Genomic DNA, 20,137 nt, shown 5'->3' with positions numbered 1-20,137 from the left:
TTACATTTAAAGACAATCGGTGCATGAATAAAAAATATGTCTATCTAGCTATCACTATATTTCATCAACAACCAGACCTGTTCGTCACGGGTGGAACGAGCATTCATTGTAACAGCCATCTGCATGATGCTACCCCTGCGTCACAGGGCCATATGACACAGTTGAACCAATCAACTCAACTCGTAAGGTTGCACGGGAATCACGCACGCACGAATACGGTGTTAGCGTTGGGCGTCTCAAGCAGTTATTTAATAATATTTATCTTATTATTTTTGCATTCTTATTCAGGTCAGTGTTATTGACTTGAATGTATCATTCCTTGCCACATTATTATATTTCATGCATCATGTTATTAGGTGTAATAAATCATACGTAATTATTCATTTAGACAAATCATTGCTTTATGGTTTCGAAGAAAATATTTTAATATTTTCGTAGATGATTCGAGACTTTCGGGGCTGTTTCGGGTGAAAGAGAATCAAATTCTGAGCCAAGAATTGCACAAAGTGTACAAGATCCGATTACGACATGTACTACAAAGCACGAACCTGAAATTTGTAGACGATTCCTAGAAATTCTTTGATAAACAATTTTTTTCTCACGAATCCCACGAACTACAAGAATGTTTGGGAATTAAATAAGATATATTTAAGATTCTTAAAAATTTTATTAAGAATATGTACCTATATGTAAGAATTCATATCCGTGGTAATTCGGGCTATTACATGTCGTAGTGAAACAGGGGTATATGTATTGCCTTAAATAAACATCCAGACTATAGTTCCGTGATTACTTCCCAGGTTTGTGTACGCTATCTTCCGCCATTACCCGCATATACATGCAGTCGATAGTGTGGTCACTATTTTTAACAAACGAATCTGGCCACTCTCCTTTTGAAACCAGCGACTGTACGCACGAATACGGTGTTAGCGTTGGGCGTCTCAAGCAGTTATTTAATCATATTTATCCAATTATTTTTGCATTCTTTTTCAGGTCAGTGTTATTGACTTGAATGTATCAGTCCTTGCCACATTATTATATTTCATGCATCATGTTATTAGGTGTAATATATCATACGTAATTATTCATTTAGACAAATCATTGCTTTATGGTTTCGAAGAAAATATTTTGATATTTTCGTTGATGATTCGAGACTTTCGGGGCTGTTTCGGGTGAAAGAGAATCAAATTCTGAGCCAAGAATTGCACAAAGTGTACAAGATCCGATTACGACATGTACTACAAAGCACGAACCTGAAATTCGTAGACGATTCCTAGATATTCTTTGATAACAATTTTTTTCTAAAAAAATCCCACGAACTACAAGAATGTTTGGGAATTAAATAAGATATATTTAAGATTCTTAAGAAATGATTAAGAATATGTACGAATATGTAAGAATTTCTATCCGTGGTAATTCGGGCTATTACATGTCGAAGTGAAACAGGGGTATATGTATTGCCTTAAATCAACTTCCAGACTATAGTTCCGTGATTACTTCCCAGGTTTGTGTACGTTATCTTCCGCCATTACCCGCAAATACATGCAGTCGATAGTGTGGTCACTATGTTTAACCAACGAATCTGGACACTCTCCTTTTGAAAGCAGCGACTTTACTGTCCGATACGCGCTCAGATTACACCGCACGAAGGGCAATATTTCTCGTGTGCTGCATCCGGCCATGTACTCAACACATTGCTTCGTAATCACGCACTGGTAGGGTTCGCACAACATCCTCCCATATGAAGCTGACAGGCCTAGATATAACTGATGAGTGAGTATGGTTTCACGCCGCTTTTAGCAATATTCCAGCAATATCATGGCGGGGGGACACCAGAAATAGGCTTCACATATTGTACCCATGTCGGGAATCGAACCCGGGTCTTCGGCGTGACGAGCGAACGCTTTAACCACCAGGCTACCCGACCGCCCGTGATATAACTGGAATACTGTTAAAAGCGGCGTTAAACCCAACTCACTCACTCCGACATAATCCATCATATCATGAACAGCCCTCTTAATAAGTCGATATACAGGGTCAATCGTAGTGTGTCTGGACCCTGGTATCAAAATATGCATTGAAATTGTTTGCTTATTTATTCCCATTTCCCGGGGCAAGGGAATTAACTGACTGTCAAAGTCCAGTTCCCAAACTGGACTTACATAGTGAGTTAATTCCCTTGCCTCGGGAAGATGATTTATTCCGTGCTTCTCACTTTCTCATTGCATGTAGGTACAGATACATGTCGTTAACACGAACTCCGTTATCTCGAGCTTTAGTTTGGGGCCCAGGTAGAATCCTTATGCACTTTGGTCTTAACTCTAGTCTCGAACTCCGGGTAACTCGTTGTATTTTCAGTCGGACTTCGAGTTAAAGATGTATGTTTTATTAACAAATCACATTTTTAACTAAACTACGTTTGAAAGCTTATGTAAACATGACAATAGTACTGTATTAAACTATAGTTATTCACTAACAGAGTACTTTTAAACATTTCTAAAGGTGTCTATTTTCTGTCTTTTTTTTATGCTATATGTTCCGTATATGTTGAGCTTTCCTCCACATCAAGCTGACACGCCGTGATATAACTGGAATACTGTTCAAAGCGGCGTTAAACCCAACTCACTCACTCCGAATGTGTTCTCTTTTGATGGGGCTTTTCTCATCCTGTGGTATTACACTTCCCTGAAATGTTGACAATTTATATTCACAAATATTGCATAAAACTGAATCATTTGTTCGAGTGAAAACAAGGGGTTGTACATTATTGGGGCATTTAAATATCAACCCCACTGATTTGTACATCTGATCTGAAACTTGGTGTAAACCGCGCAATGTTGTTGTGTGTGCTCGTGTGACCTGTCAGCCGGTAATCTTTAACTCAGGTGCTTCTAACCTCCCACTTTTTCAAGATATCGACCCTTTACCGAAAGTATGTACATCCCTACCTCGATATCTGGTTATCTCGAAGATTTGGATCATTCCTTCCCCAATACTTCGAGATAATCGGAATTATTGTGATTCATTCCTTTGATCGGCAATAAAAATGAAAATACAAATAATGTCAGTATTTATGATCGTGGGTTCCAATCCCGTCTCGTCATGATGTAATTTCAAGATTTGCCAGCAACATACCTGTAGTGGTAAACGTCTTCAACCTGAGCTTTCCTCCAACATCAAGCTGACACGCACTGATACAACTGACATACTGTTGGCGTGCCTTGGACCTTCATCAACTGTGATAACCTACGAGGGTTTGATGCTACGACCTGCATCACTTCGAGCTTTCCTCCAACATCAAGCTGACACGCCCTGATACAACTGAAATACTGTTGTAGACGCGCCTTAGACCTTTACCAACTGTGATAACCCACGAGGGATTGGTACTACAACCTGAGCTTTCCTCGAACATCAAGCTGACACGCACTGATACAACTGAAATACTGTTGTAGACGCGCCTTAGACCTTTACCAACTGTGATAACCCACGAGGGATTGGTACTACAACCTGAGCTTTCCTCCAACATCAAGCTGACACGCACTGATACAACTGAAATACTGTTGTAGACGCGCCTTAGACCTTTACCAACTGTGATAACCCACGAGGGATTGGTACTACGGCCTGAGCGTTCCTCCAATATCAAGCTGACACGTCCTGATACAACTGAAATACTGTTGTAGACGCGCCTTAGACCTTTACCAACTGTGATAACCCACGAGGGATTGGTACTACAACCTGAGCTTTCCTCCAACATCAAGCTGACACGCACTGATACAACTGAAATACTGTTGTAGACGCGCCTTAGACCTTTACCAACTGTGATAACCCACGAGGGATTGGTACTACGGCCTGAGCGTTCCTCCAATATCAAGCTGACACGTCCTGATACAACTGAAATACTGCTACAGACGCGTATAGACCTTCACCACTTTGATAACCCACGAGGGTTTGGAGGTCAAACCTAATCAGAGCGAATTTGGGATACGAACACACAAAGGTTTCTGGGACGCCTAAGGTGAATTGTGACAACCTAGCACCTAAACCAAAGATAATTTCACAAACATATATTACATGCAATACTATTCGGATGTCCTGACCTTGTGTCTCAAGTCTTGTTGTTAGGTTGTCATAAAGACACAACTTGGGGCAAATTTGTTCCCAATGAAGTCGTATTAGTTTGTTTGTAGGTTTCCTTAACCGGTGGCAACCAGTTTGGTGGATTTGGTCAATGAAAAAAATAAGTGGTCAGATATGTAAAGAAGATATTCCCTAACATTTAAAACTTGCACGTATGTACTAATCAAGTGGTCTAATCATACTGGTGTTAACATACACATAAATAGGTGTTTTGATGGTTATTTTTCTTATTACTTTGTACTAGAAATAGTCAGCCATTTGGTAACTTGCGACATGTTTTTATGCAGTATGTATATGTTATTTGCACGTGACATCTTATTAAAGTACTCTGAATAACCGAAACAATTGTTGTAAATAGTTTTTGAAAATGTACAAGTTTTAATATTTTCGACAGTTCTATTAGAAGTTTGTGGGATCTTTATGTCAGGATCGGTCGTCAGAAGAAAGATCAGCTTTGAAAAATGACTACCAGTGATTTCGGAACAGTTTTGGAACTAAAACCAAAATCAAAACGAAACAGATTTGTGGTGGGTCTGTAACAATTTCGGGGCGGTCGGGTAGCTTAGTGGTTAAAGCGTTCGCTCGTCACGCCGAAGACCCGGGTTCGATTCCCGACATGGGTACAATGTGTGAAGCCCATTTCTGGTGTCCCCCGCCGTGATATTGCTGGGGCCAGAACGCCATGCTTATTGTCTGTGGAAAGTTCACAGTTCTCCTGAGACAACAAACTGGCCCCAACAGTCACCCGATGCAATGGCTAGCCACGAGCCCCGACCTCTCCGCCACATGCAGAGCACGTCGGGGTCATGTTCGGGAGACGTCAATGGCCACTGCAACATTAAGCTGAGTTGGGCCAGGCGTTCCAAGAGGAGCGGATACTCCCTCAAAGTGTCATTGGGAGATTGATTCGCACCATGCCACGTCGTATAAGCGAATGGTTGAGCAGTCTTGGTGTCAGGACTCGTATTGATCAAGTCATCTCAAATGTTTATTTTTTTACAACACACCCTGTCGTTTTTTGTTGTTTTTTGTTTTGTTTTTTGGTTGTTTGCACCTAAATGATAAACCACCAACATGTTGTGCTGATTGCCATGCGACATCTTGTCCTTCGTTTAACTTCCATACAGTTATTATGTATGACATACAGGCAGATCTTAATTAAAATTAATAACCTTTTGTGAAAAGGTATTTAATTATTTAAGAAATAAACGACGAGTAGTAGTTGCTTATTGTACAATAAAACACTGCCTGGAAAATAAACCACGGTGGGCGCAGAGAAGAGGTTCTCTTGACCAGAGAGGTGGGGTAGCCTAGTGGTTAAAGCGTTCGCCCGTCACGCCGAAGACCCGGGTTCGATTCCCGACATGGGTACAATGTGTGAAGCCCATTTCTGGTGTCCTCCGCCATGATATTGCTGGAATATTGCTAAAAGCGGCGTAAAACCATATTCACTCACTCTTGTTGCATTTATCAATAGTATTAATAACCACATTTCTGCACACTGTACAGTGTGTAATCAGTGGACAATATTTACATTACATTGCTTACATTATTTTCTCCATTGTCAAAAATATGAAACTCAACGGACAGGTTATGATGGAGTCTTTTAGTTCTCAATATTGACCTCTCATTGGCTGGACTTTTGTGCGCGAAGAAAATCTTTCGCCATGAAATTCAAATGTAATTCTTGCTTATATTAAAGCCCGTGGCAGTGTCCCTACGTTTATAACATTTTTTTTAAATTAAGCAAACCTTTATTATGACCAAGGTGTAAGATAAATCAATAATAAATGAAACATTTGCTGTCTAAGTTTTATATAATATTTACGTTAACTGTTATTACGACTTTGTCGCCCTGCGTGATTTACGACGCGTCTCAGAATATTTACCGTGACAGTTACATGTAGAGTGTTGGTATGGTAGAAATTGCCTCTTTACATTTTCAAGCAAATACATTAAACATTTTAGTACCAATAGTTTGGCATCTATCCATGAAACCTGATAGCTTTCTATATTATGTCAATGGTTTTACGCCGCTTTTAGCAATATTTCAGCAATATCACGGCGGGGGACACCAGAAATGGGCTTCACACATTGTACCCATGTCGGGATTCGAACCCGGGTCTTCGACGTGACGAGCTAACGCTTTAACCACTAGGCTACCCGACCGCCCTTATGTCAATGGAAATTATATTATTTAAGAATTGACTTCAATAATTTAATTTATTATACAAACGAAAAAACTGGATTGCACACTCTGGAGTGCATATATTTTATTGTTTAACAATGATTGCAAATCTGTTACATTGTTTTGGTTGAGATTCGGTAGACGCTCATTGCATTGTATTTGGGCAGTGATTAGTCGTCAGGAATGTTGTGACATTTAATCTAAGCAGTCGTCAGGAAGTTACTATGTTTAGATACTAGTGGGCAAGCTCCTTCCCAGAATCGTTAAATTTGCCTTCTAGTCCCAAATGTAGTAATGTTTATACTTTTGTTTATGTCTTTGAGAATGCCATCATAGTGAATTTTGACTGACCAGATTTCCCAGATGAATTTACCTTTTTGTTTGTTTAATCAGACTTTTTCGAGATTACAGACGAACGAAAAATCAAACAAACTCCACCCCATTCAGCGTAACATCAATCATCACTTGTTTGTAAACATAACGGTCAGTCGGTTGTGCGTTCAACTCCAAGCATGGTTGCAGCCACTTGTCACTGTGGGGAGCTTTCACTGGTGGCAGCGATAGAAACCTGCCCCGCTCATGGCCATTTTTGCGACCGAGTTCCGTCTTAGCGCAAACGGGCATACCTAAAACAATTGTCAACTCGTTGCGTAATGGTTCATTTATATTTCCCCATATATTACATATATTTCAGATGCAATGTAAAGCACATCGGGACATGCGGAATTATACAGTATGATTGCACACATTTAACTGTGTCTTAGGTATATTTTTAGATGCAAGACATATGTAAAATAAAAATATATTTCTGAGGGATTCTTTGACTAAGAACTTGAAATCATACGCGCATTCTGATTGGTTTGTCGTATTTGCGCGCATTACATTCATCGACAGGGGGGCGAGTCTTCTTGCAGGTTACGGAAAGGGGCGAGTGGTGACGAATGGAATGGGATATGATACGGCTGTGAGGAGCTTGGCAGCAATAGTATAGAGAGCTCTGCGAACGGGCTAATGGTGCGAGGAGCTTTAACCCGCAAGTGTCTGGCTTAAAACTTAAAACAGGAAAATCATGAGCCCCTTTATTCTGTTGGAGTGAGTGAGTGAGTTGGGTTTAACGCCGCTTTTAACAGTATTCCAGTTATATCGCGCCGTGTCAGCTTGATGTTGGAGGAAACCTCGAAGTGATGCAGATCTTAGACGTTTATCACTTCCGTGAAACCCAGGAGCACGGTTATGGTGCTGACAAACCTAGAAACATAATCGGGCCGAACCGGGATTCGAACCCACAATCATAGGTTTCTGGCGTGCCCAAGGGACGCAACTCTGCACAGCGAATCGTGACGACTGGGCCACCCGTGCCCCCTTATTCTGTTGGAATTTGGATTTATGAAACCCTAAGGACCTGCTTCGACATCCGTCTTTTTTCACTGAGACTATGCAATACAGATCTGATGTCTCACTTTGCATCTCATGGTAGACATGGTCTGCAAACACAAACTTACACCAGAGACATTGCAAAGTAAATTTTATTCATGCTATTATTATGATTCAGGATGTCAAAATATACATATTCATGAAAAGTGACCTTTAAGCATGACCATTTTACACACAAAAAATTTAATGACCAAAATGATTACTTATTTCATAAAATGTACAATGAAAATGTTTTTTTACATGATATCAGTGAGAATGACAAATGAAAACAATTCAAGGCTGCCTTTATCAAATTGTCCTTTCCGGCAGGGAACATCACTCATTTCCAGTCCAAAAGAAGGCGGGTAGATCCATATGCACAATGTTGCACAGCCATGTTAGGAATCTGAATTGCAGTCAACGTGACGGTACATCCAACTATACAATACTGTGAGGTACACACCATGTCCATATCCCATGGTTCGTCCACGATTGACCAGGAGATCATGATATTGGTGCTAACAGCACAGTTACCAGAGCAATCGTAGTTGTGTTCAGACACAGTTTTGGTTTGAACTGTCTACTCAATGAATGTATTACCATGCACTGATTGAAATCAGCACAGTATCACATAGCTTGTGACTATAATTTCTTTTCGAGCAAACGCACATCCGGGTGACCATTCTTGACAAAAACGGAACTTGTTCCACTGTAGGTTATCTTCCTCTACCTCCCCTGAACCCTCCGTCCCGGCCCCTGAAACTCCCGCCTCTACCTTGTGGACTCCCCCTGAACCCCCCTCGGTGTTGGTCCATCCCTCGGTTGTACATTCCCCCACCACCACCCCCACCCACTCCCCCTCCTCCTTGACCACCTCCCTGCATTCCTTGATCCTGCCAATTCGATTCATTTCCTGTCCGGCCAAACTTCGAGCCCCTGTCCCCCTGATTCCCACCATACCCCCCCTGTGCCATTCCCTGTCCCCCGCCCCGACCAGACGTACCTCCAGGGCCCTCGTCATAGCCCCTCTTCCTTCCCTGGGACATCGGACTATCCTGATCCTGCCTGTCATAAAACCCTTGTCCTCCCCTATCCTGCCCTCCCCTGTCCTGTCCACTTCTGTCCCCACCCCCTCTCCCTCCTTGCTGACTGTCATACATGCCCCCACCAATACGTCCCCCTCCCCTTCCACCCTGCCTCCCTCCTTGATGCCTCTCATCTACATCCCCCCCACCCCTCCGTCCATACCGATCATCAACATCCACATTCTGCTGCCTGCCTTGGAACTGTCCCCTTCCCTCTTCCTGTCTCTGCTGCCGTAAGTCCATATCTCCTTCCCAATTCTTTCCACCACCCCCGCCTCCTCCCCCAGACCCCGGCCCAGCCCAAACCCCAGCCCCAGCACCAGCACCACCCCCACCCCCACCAGCACCACTCCCACCCCCACCACTAGCGAAACGACGCTGATCACCACCAAATCCTTCTCTTCTGTCCTGACCAAACTGCTGCTGCTGCTGCTGCTGGTTACTACGTTGGCGAAAGTCTTCATCAGCCCCACCCCTCTGTCCTTGGCCACGCCCACCTGACCATTGACCTCTCAGGTCCATGTCTCCATTCCCGTTGTTTTGCTGACCCCCAAACTGCTGTCCCGGACCACCTCTCTGACCATCGCGCATCTGTTGCTGGGAGTCAGGCCGCTGCTGCTGCTGCTGCTGCTGCTGCCGTTGCTGCTGCTGTTGCTTCTGCTGCTGCTGTTGCTGCTGTGGCATTCTAATTCCTTGCTGCATAGTTTGACCTCCTGCACACGGATTGGAGTGAGTGAGTGAGTTTAACTTAACAATGCATTGAATGTTTTTTCAGTTATATCACAGCAAGTCAGTCGAAAAGGTGAAGTGAGTCAGGTCATGTTGCATTTAAGATTATTGCACTTAAACCACAATGAGCATGCACATGTACGTGTGGCTGCTTGTACTGCTCTGGACTAATGCCGTTATAGTGATAGCCAACTGAGATACCATGCTGCAGTTTAACATGGATACCCCACTCACACACAGTATACTGACTCTGAGTCGACCAGACCTTGTTTTAGCCCCTTAATGCCGAGCGCCAGACAGGGTAACAACAAGTACCATCTTTTAACGTCTTTTGGTATGATGCGGCCAGACCTGCGCTCTCCAGGCGGACGCTCTACCACTAGACCACGGAAGCGGTCTGTTGTCTCATGGAACATGCCATAAGTTAACATGAACATACACATAATGTAGTCCTTTTCTATCCTTTTACAAAGTTTAGAGTAAGTAGAGCTAAAAAACTGATAGTCGGATTTGATTTAAATCTGGCTGAGGTAATATTTTAACGACTTTTGGTATGATGAGGCTGGGATCCAAAAAAACGAGCAGATGCTCTATCCATCAAATCCAGTGGCCATATGTTAACCGAAAAATAAAATAAGAAAATGTTGCCGGAAACAGATACTCACCAAACTGCTGCTGCATACCTCCCATCTGCTGTTGGCCCATGAACTGACCTTGACCTGGACCTGGACCTGGACATGCATCATACAAACTGGTATTAGTATCTACATAGTGCATGTATTGGTTGGTTGGTTTGTTGTTTCAGCAATATTCCAACTATACGACGCCGGTCTGTAAATAATCGAGTCTGGACCAGACAATCCAGTGATTAGTATCATGAGCATCGATCCACGCAATTGGGATCGATGACATGCATCAACCAAGTCAGCGAGCCTGACCACCCGATCCCGTTAGTCGCCTCTTACGACAAGCATAGTCGCCTGTTACGGCAAGCATGGGTTGCTGAAGACCTATTCTACCCCGGTATCTTCACGGGTCTAGTGCCTGTATTGACACATACTGAAATACAAATGACTCGGTCAGTCTGTTGTTTGCACATCCTCTGCACATCAATTGATAGGTTGATTAAAAATATATTTGTGTGGCTGAATATTTTTGGTGGGTTGGTGATGTAGTAACAAGCTATTTGCAGCTGCAAGCGACTACATACAATGCACTTGAATATTATTTAATATAAATTATAGCTAAAATGGATAGAATTATCATTAAACCACCCGCATGTTATCAGAAATGAGCGGGACACTGTAACTTGATAATGCCCTCATATTGCTTGACGACAGGCCAATATCACGCCCATTGTTAGGTGACGTTATAGGATAGGGATAGGTGGCGTGACGTTCAATGGTGACGTCATCTGGTTTGTTCTATGACGTTTCCACAGTTGTAAAAGTGGGTCAACTTTTGTGATATTTACATATCTTTAGATGTTTCTGTTCGATCAAATGGACAATAGAAATAAGTCCTAATTGTGGTTTTCGGCTGTGGTCAGTTGAATCAGGAAAAGAAATACTATTTCTCATAAGCTGTTACGTTTTCTTAAACGTAATTGAACCTACCTCCCTGACCTTGCATCATGCCTGGAGGGCCTTGCATTCCCATCATGCCTTGCATTTGGTGGAATCCTGGTCCCTGTCTAAACTGACCTTGACCCTGCATTTGATTTGGCATGAAACCTGGAGATGCACCTTGAAACTGATTGGGTTGCATTTGTTGATTTGGGCCACCTTGAAAATTCTGAGGCTGCCCCATAGTGTTCTGCCCCTGCATTTGGTTGTGATGACCTTGCAACATTTGACCTTGAGGACCTTTTTGCATTTGACCTTGAAACTGGTGTGACCTCTGTCCTTGATCTTGACCTTGATCCCGATCATGATCTCGGCCCCCTTGATCACGTCCATGCCTATTTGACCCCCGATCCGGGCTCCTATTTCGACCATGCCTTTCTTTTCTGTCCCTTCTCCGTGGGTCATTCCGTGAACTGGGCTTTTCGGGTAGGCCCTCTTGCTCCTCAGGAACGAGAACCCCTGACTGTTTATTGCCTTTCCATGCATTCTCAAAAGACTTAGGAATTGGTCTGGCATATGGCACTTTTTTCTTGGGCGCACAGTCACGTTCATACTGCCGAAGGAACGGTTCATCTGCTGACCAGTCTAGACCAGGTATAGATGGCAGTTCCTCCTCCACATCTGAAACATGAATAACATAAAATGCCAGAGAATAATGATTATCCCACGAATCAGGTCCCATTGGGCATAAAGGCAAAACAGCAGTGAAAATCATGTGAATGCATCACTATCATTGATGACACCAGGTGGTTGCAAGGGCAAGCATGTCCTGCCCTAAAAATAACACCTGCTACTCACACATTTTGCATAAAAAAGAGCATGTTTGTTGCCCGTCACCTAACAACCAATCGATCGATCAAATATATTCAATCAAAGCCTACTTTCCTTGAGGACCATTTCCCTTATCAACCAAGTTCTCATCTTCCCTAGGCAAACGAGTTAACTGACTTTAGAAGTCCAGTTCCCACCCTTGCCGAACTACGCTGGAATTCCTGGGCTCGATCGTAGCGCCACCAGTGGCTATTACGAGTTATGTCTTCTCTGTCTTTTACCTACCAAATCTTTTACCCACCAAGTCCTTTACCTACCAAGTCTTTTACCCACCAAGTCTTTTTCCGAAAAAATCTTTTACCCTCCAAGGATTTTACCCACCAAGACTAGCCAATATCACTCACTAATGCTACATAAAATCACTTGTACATTAAGAAATGAGTAAGATAATTTCAAAATACTTCACTTCCAAAAATACAAATATGCTGTCATTTTTTCCCCTTTCAATGTATTACGTAAATATGACGTCAACATTTCATGTCATTAAAATACTGGTCCTGACAAAAGTTAACTGGCACTTGTCTAGTGGAACAGCAGTTCTGTCAAATCTGTAAGAGACATGTTTCTGCATGGGCACAATGCCAACAGGATATCATCAAGAACGGAAGAAAGTGACAACATCCTTACTTTCTTTAGGTCTGAGATGTGGTGGCAGACCATGCTCTAGGCCCATTCCTGGCAAACTGGGCATCAACTGGGGCTCCAGATCTGAAACAGTGAAGTCAGTGTATTACCTGCAAATAATCTAGGCTGGGAAAGACAAATGAGTATTTGACAGATATTACCCACACCATACCACAACAAACACTGGGTGCTGGTGGGCTTTCTTTTGTTACGAATTCACATGGTAACAAGCATACAATACTGGGTACCAGCATTGTCTAGGATCTATTCTCGAAATCTCTGTATCAACACTACAAGAGTGAGTGAGAGTGAGTTTGGTTTAACACTCCTTTTAACAGAATTCCAGTGAAATAACCGCATGTGAGCTTAATAACATGGGAGCAAAGCCCGAAGTGATGCAGGTCTCAGATGTTTTGATGAAACCTCCGAGCAGGGTATGGTGCTGACAACCCAGAAACATAATCAGGGCGCACAGGGATTCAAACCCACAATCGTAGGTATCTGCCAAGCCCAAGGGACGCAACTCTGCACAGCCCCCTCAAAGTGCCAGAGCAGATACAAGACATTATCATCCAAAACTGGCTTCCACAGGAGATATCGCTTGGTTGAGATCAAGCAATATCTACATTGTAGATATCGCTGCAATGAAATTGCATCACAATGCTTTGCAGACCATTGTGACGTCACTGGTTACCATGACGTCACAATCAAATGACATAACTGATGGTTCTGCTACTGAAACTGTTAGCAGTACTTTTTACACATAAGACTGCTTATGACTGTCTACAAACTGAAAAAGTTAGAAGAATGATGTTGGATGATAAATAAAATCTCGCCCTCATGTCTTTTCGACCCTTTCAACTCTTGTAGATAAAAGTTGAAAAACTTCTCGGCAAGCCTCAGAGTTTTTCGACTTTTATCAACTCGTGCAGATATATTTGATATCAAAAGACACTCTGATGAGTCTCTATTTCTCACCATACTCCAGGAGTTCCTGCTCTGTGCCAGTAGGTAGGTTGTTGAGGTTGTACTTGTCTCTCATTGTGTCTCCAGGACGATTTCGAGTCCAAAATTTCCTGTACAAAATGCATTAAAACTTAAGACAAAGTGTGCGTAGGATAATCATAAGCACAAAATGGAGAAAGTGAGTGAGTTGGGTTTAACGCCGCTTTTAACTGTATTTCAGTTATATCACGGTGTGTCAGCTTAATGTGGGAGGCAAGCCCGAAGTGATGCAGGTCTCAGACGTTCACCACTTTGGTGAAACCTACGAGCATGGGTATGGTGCTGACAAACCTAGAAACATAATCAGGGCGAACCAGGATTCGAACCCACAATCATATTTTTCTGGCGTGCCCAAGGGACGACCTCGCCACAGTGAATCGCGGTCCCTTAGACAACTGGGCCATCCGTGCCCCCATTTTAACTTAAGACAAAGTGTGTGTAGAATATTCATGAGTACAAAATGGAGTAAGTGATTGACTTAAGCCACAGTCAGCTATATTCCAGCTGTTTCAAGGTGGCTTTCAAATGGAAACTTTAAAACACCATCCTTTAAAAAACAGGTGAGGGGAGGTGAGGTGAAATTGGGTTTAACGTTGCGTCCAAGATTATTGCACTTACATAGCGACGTGCATGCACGTGTGTGTGTGGCTGCTTGTACTAGACCAGACTGATGCCGATTTGTAGTGCTCGCACACTGAGATACCATGCCGCAGTTTAACATGAATACCCCACTCAGACACAGTATACTGACTCCGAGCCGACCAGTCCTTGTTTTAGCCCCTTAATGCCGAGCGCCAGACAGGGTAACAATAAGTACCATCTTTTAACTTCTTTTGGAGTGACGCGGCCGGGGATCAAACCCCGGACCCTCCACTCTTCGGGCAGACGCTCCACCACTAGACCACGGAGGCGTTCTTCAATTCCACAGAGATAATAGCACCACAATAGTTGGTAGTCGGTTAGGTATTGGAGTTACGGTCACCTTATCGCTACAGTTACTTTGTGGAATGGATCCTTGGCCTTAGTGTCACATTGATGGTTTAGCATGGACCTATCACCCCTGGTTTCGTCTCATCGCATCTCTGGCGATATTGTGGACGTGATATTGACTTACGTGCTGTGGTCATTAGATCCAGATGCCAGGATGTGTCCCAGGGGATGCCAAGCCAGGCTCCACACCATTCCTTCATGAGCCTCCTCCATACTGCCAACTTCACGGTCACATCTGCAATATCCATACTGTCTGTCACTGCTGACCTACACACAACATCAGCCATTGCTGACCTACATACATCAGCCACTGCTGGCCTACACACATCAGCCACTGCTGACCTACACACAACATCAGCCATTGCTGACCTACACACATCAGCCACTGCTGACCTACACCCATTAGCCACTGCTGACCTACACTCAACATCAGCCATTGCTGACCTACACTCAACATCAGCCACTGCTGATCTACACTCAACATCAGCCACTGCTGACCTACACCCATTAGCCACTGCTGACCTACACTCAACATCAGCCATTGCTGACCTACACTCAACATCAGCCACTGCTGACCTACACTCAACATCAGCCACTGCTGATCTACACTCAACATCAGCCACTGCTGACCTACACCCATTAGCCATTGCTGACCTACACTCAACATCAGCCATTGCTGACCTACACTCAACATCAGCCACTGCTGACCTACACTCAACATCAGCCACTGCTGACCTACACACAACATCAGCCACTGCTGACCTACACTCAACATCAGCCACTGCTGACCTACACTCAACATCAGCCACTGCTGATCTACACTCAACACCAGTCACTGCTGACCTACACACAACATCAGCCACTGCTGACCTATACTCAACACCAGCCACTGCTGACCTACGCTCAACATCAGCCATTGCTGACCTACACTCAACACCAGCCATTGCTGACCTACACACAACATCAGCCACTGCTGACCTACACTCAACATCAGCCAATACTGACCTATACTCAACATCAGCCACTGCTGACCTACACACAACATCAGCCACTGCTGACCTACACCCATTAGCCACTTCTGACCTACACTCAACATCAGCCACTGCTGACCTACACTCAACATCAGCCATTACTGACCTACACACAACATCAGCCACTGCTGACCTACACTCAACATCAGTCATTGCTGATCTACACTCAACATCAGTCACTGCTGACCTACACTCAACACCAGCCATTGCTGACAAGTCTGTGACTTTAGCCCTAGTCTGAAGCCAGAATAAACAAAGTCTAGCTCACACTTGTCCATATACTGGGACTAACCTACACTCAACTTCCTGACTACTTCCGTCGAGTAACGATTTTGGTAACGACAGGGAAAGGTTTCTAGTTTGTTTGTTTGCTTGTTTAACATCGCACTCAGCAATATTCCAACTACAGTGGTCCCTCGCTACAACGCTACCAATGGGGTCCAAATAATTGGTGGGCGTTATAGACGATGAGCCGTTTAACCGAGGCCGAGGCGGGGGAGCGCGCTCGGCAAATCTCAAATCATCAATATGTGTTTATCTCACGTCACGTCAAAATAGTATATATTTTTATGGACCTAGATCTACCTGTAATATCATTCATTTATTAAATGTGTCACATTTCACAATGTCTGAAATACGTATTCCATTTCAATTTATCATTTTTTATCGATAAATTAAAAAATTATTCACTATTTCCCGCGATGTTATTGAAAATAAAATTCTCAGACACACATTTCGACAACGGGTCCACATCAAAGAGCAAAATAAAGACGTTTTAAACAAATCTTTAAATATATTATACAAAGTGATAAATAAAATCAACAAAAATATATCTAAAAGTAATCAAACTTACATCTAAGTTATTATTTCCATCGTTTCGTGCGATCGCGTGTAAAGTAAGTCAAATGACATCTCGGCTTTTGTTGCCTTGAATTCTCGGCTCGGACACAACGTTTAATGCAAAAATATATGCATGAAAAATCTTTGTCACAGCTCGTAACCTAGCACGATACATTCGCGAAGTTCAATATTTTTAATATATATCGTGATTTCATTCAGAATAACACGATTTAACAAAATATCTTTCGCCAACTTCTGAAATTTATCAAACACGAGCTTGGTATCACAGCTATAATTTGATTGGCTGCCTGAGGTCACGTGCTCAAAATTGACCAATCACGAAACTTGTAGTAGATTTCGGCAAGAAAGCGTCATTAGAAACAAATTTTAATCCAATGAAATCGCTTGTTATAACTACGGAAAAAAACCAGACGATGTTACGAAAGCGTGATTACGAAATGAATGACCGCCGTGTTGTGACAGCAACTACATTTGCGTGACAGTGTCACCTCAAATTGGATTGCCCACTAATTAAGAATATAAACTTCGCTTGTGGTTCTCTTTTATTGCATGCATGAGCTTCTAAGATCAAAGGATGTATAGTGTGAAAAGTGACAGCGGTCTGTAAATAATCGAGTCTGGACCAGACAATCAAGTGATTGATATCATCATCAACGATCCAAGCAATTGGGATATGATGACATGAGCCCGACCTCTTGATCTCGTTAGTTGCTTCTCACGACAAGCATAGCCGCCTTTTATGGTAAGCATGGGTTGCTAAGACTCTCTACACACTCATGTACATACTGTGAAAAATTAATATGTGAACCTACCCCACCATCCAGAACATGAGAGCACCGTCAGACCCTCCGCTGGCAAACAGGCCTTCGTGAATGGGATGCCAGTCAATAGCTGCAACAAACAGTCATTGGTCATTGTAGCCATCAGTTACAGTCAGTGGTTAAAGGATCTGTGGTGTGGTGTGGTGTGGTGTGGTGTGGTGTGGGGTGGGGTGTATGGGGGGTGTTGTGGTGTGTGAGGGGTGTTGTGGTGTGTGGTGCGTGTGTGCGGGCGGGCGGGTGAACGGGCCTGTGAGCGGGTGTGCGTGTGTCTGTTATACATGTGTGTTGTTTAATGCCACACTCAGCAAAATTACAGCTATTTGATGATGCCTATAAATAAACAAATCTGAGCCAAAAAATCCAGATATTGACAACATGAGCCACAATCCATGCTTTCGGGGAATGATGACACAATCACAAGTCAGTGAGCCTGACTACCCGATCCATTTGGCTGCTCTGTGCCACATATTTTCCTGTTTATTGTTTCTTCAGTACCAACATCACAAAACCTGACTTAAGAACTTCTTGCCACATTGTCAGTGTTTCCTACATCTGTTGCCTGGCATGTATGTGTTTTGTTTTTGTTTGTTTGTTTGTTTGTTTTGTTTGTTGTTGTTTAACGCCCCACTCAGCAATATTCCAGCTATATGATGGCGGTCTGTATAATAATCGAGTCTGTACCAGACAATCCAGTAATTGACATCATGAGCATCGATCAACACAACTGGGATACGATGACATGCATCAACCAAGTCAGCGAGCCTGACCACCCGATCCCGTTGGTCGTCTCTTACGACAAGCATTGTCACCTTTTACAGCAAGCATCGGTTACTGAAGACCTATTCTACCCCGGATCTTCACGTATCACATGTTGTGTCGTGCGACCCACCAGTAGCCTCCTTCTTGTGCCCCTTGAATGTGTGGATCTCCTCCTTCATGTTCCGAATGTCAAACAGCTTGAGCAGATGGTCTCTGGATGCGGACAGCAGCCAGTTGCCGTTCCGGTTCCACTTCAGATCCATCACAGTGTTCTTGTGAGCATGACTACACAGACAGGGAAATACAACCTTTATCAAACTGTCTTGGGATCTTTAATAAATAGCTGATCAAACATTTCCTTGCAAATCCATGCAGGATCGGATTAGGCTTTGTATGTGTGTGTTTGTGGTTAAAATAATGCTGCACTCCGCATTACTCCAGCTATGACACCGGCCTGTAAACGATCAACTCTGGGCCAAATAATCCAGTGATGGATATTCTTTCGTCACCACTCGCCCCTTTCCGTAACCTGCAAGAAGACTCGTCCCCCTATCGATGAATGTTATGTGCGAAAAACGACAAACCAATCAGAATGCGCGCATGATTTCAAGTTCTTCGTCAAAGAATCCCTCAGAAATAATTTTTGATTTTACATATGTCTTGCATCGAAAAATATACCCAAGACACAGTTAAATGTGTTCAATCATACTGCATAATTTCGCACGTCCCGATGTGGATTAAATTGCATTTGAAATATATATAACATATGGGGAAATGTAAGTGAACCATTATGCAACGAGTTGACAATTGTTTTCGCCCGTTTGCGCTAAGACGGAACCCGGTCACAAAAATGGCCATTAGTTGGGCACGAGTCGTTTCGGCTTAACACATCCCGGAATAACACAAGTTGGTCACGAATGATTGATATTATGAGCAATGATCCACACTTTCCAGGTATGTTAACAAGCCATCTACCAAGTCACTGTGACTGACCACCTGATTCATTAAGTTGCTTTTAATGACTGGTATAGATTGTTTGGGATAAAAAATATGAATTTCACTTCACTTTTGCACACCCATGGAACATTACACACTTATACCCCGTTCACATGCACAATATTTACTCACATAAGTAATTTTGCTAATCTGTAACTATACATACGTGTGTATATGTAAATTTGCTATGCGTTCAAATGAAAATCAACTTAGGTGTTTAAATAAAGATTAAATTGTGTAAGGCACACATATTAGTCAGTCTGTTTACGACTTTCAACACAAAACAGGTTTTTTCCAATCAAAGTTGAATGTGAAGAGAGTTACTTCACCGAAAATGTTTGCGTTAAGCAACATGTGTTGACTCATTGAAACCAAAAGAAAACACTGTCTGCTCAACTCTGTATATACGCATAAAAGTTGGCAACTGTTGACAATTTGTTCGGTGTTGGCAAAGGAACAGATATTAATTAGATCATCCTCTTACGTTTACATAAACGTTCACATTGCAACATATACACACAGTGCAAATTTACATTTACATTTGCACCAGCTCCAGACGTGATGCAAATTTGCTCCGGGTGTAAATATACACACATGAGTAAATGCATTCACATGACAAGTATCCTCACTTATGTATTTCAACACACGTATGCACATATACACACATAAGTATAGAGGCGCATGTTGTTTGTTTGTTTGTTTGTTGTTAAACGCTGCACTTAGCAATATTCCAGCTGTGTGACTGTGGTCTGTAATTAATCGAGTCTGGACCAGACAATCCAGTGATTGACAGCATGAACATCGATGACATGTATCAACCAAGTCAGCTAGCCTGACCACCCGATCCTGTTAGTTGCCTTTTACGGAGAGGCGCATGTGAATGGGGTATTAGTTGACTTTTAACAAGAGAGAGGTACTGGCACCTATTTCGCCCTGGAAACCAACCCTGATGTGGAGTAAGTGCATTTGTTTTAAACCAATACAGAACAGAATTCAGTTATCTTGCAATATGCAAGGTTTAAGGGAAACTAAAATCAGTGGT

At 42.9% G+C, this 20,137-nt stretch overlaps 1 protein-coding gene across 1 annotated transcript in view; it reads right to left on the bottom strand.

Annotated features, from left to right (window-relative positions):
• Window positions 1–8,454: 8,454 nt before the first annotated feature.
• The window catches only part of LOC124137741 (pre-mRNA 3' end processing protein WDR33-like), a 28,490-nt gene continuing 16,807 nt past the window's right edge, over window positions 8,455–20,137 (bottom strand). The window contains exons 9-16 of the mRNA XM_048402716.1: window positions 18,230–18,384; window positions 17,332–17,410; window positions 14,752–14,862; window positions 13,611–13,708; window positions 12,636–12,716; window positions 11,169–11,798; window positions 10,218–10,283; window positions 8,455–9,536 (exon numbers count right to left, since the gene is read on the bottom strand). Coding sequence (XP_048258673.1) covers window positions 8,455–9,536; window positions 10,218–10,283; window positions 11,169–11,798; window positions 12,636–12,716; window positions 13,611–13,708; window positions 14,752–14,862; window positions 17,332–17,410; window positions 18,230–18,384 — 2,302 coding nt within the window. The remainder of the gene's footprint in view (window positions 9,537–10,217; window positions 10,284–11,168; window positions 11,799–12,635; window positions 12,717–13,610; window positions 13,709–14,751; window positions 14,863–17,331; window positions 17,411–18,229; window positions 18,385–20,137) is intronic.

Source organism: Haliotis rufescens, unplaced genomic scaffold (genome assembly GCF_023055435.1).
Source record: "Haliotis rufescens isolate VD_foot unplaced genomic scaffold, xgHalRufe1.0.p SCAF_29, whole genome shotgun sequence".
Lineage (NCBI taxonomy): Eukaryota > Metazoa > Mollusca > Gastropoda > Lepetellida > Haliotidae > Haliotis > Haliotis rufescens.
This window is presented reverse-complemented; position numbering and strand designations above follow the sequence as displayed.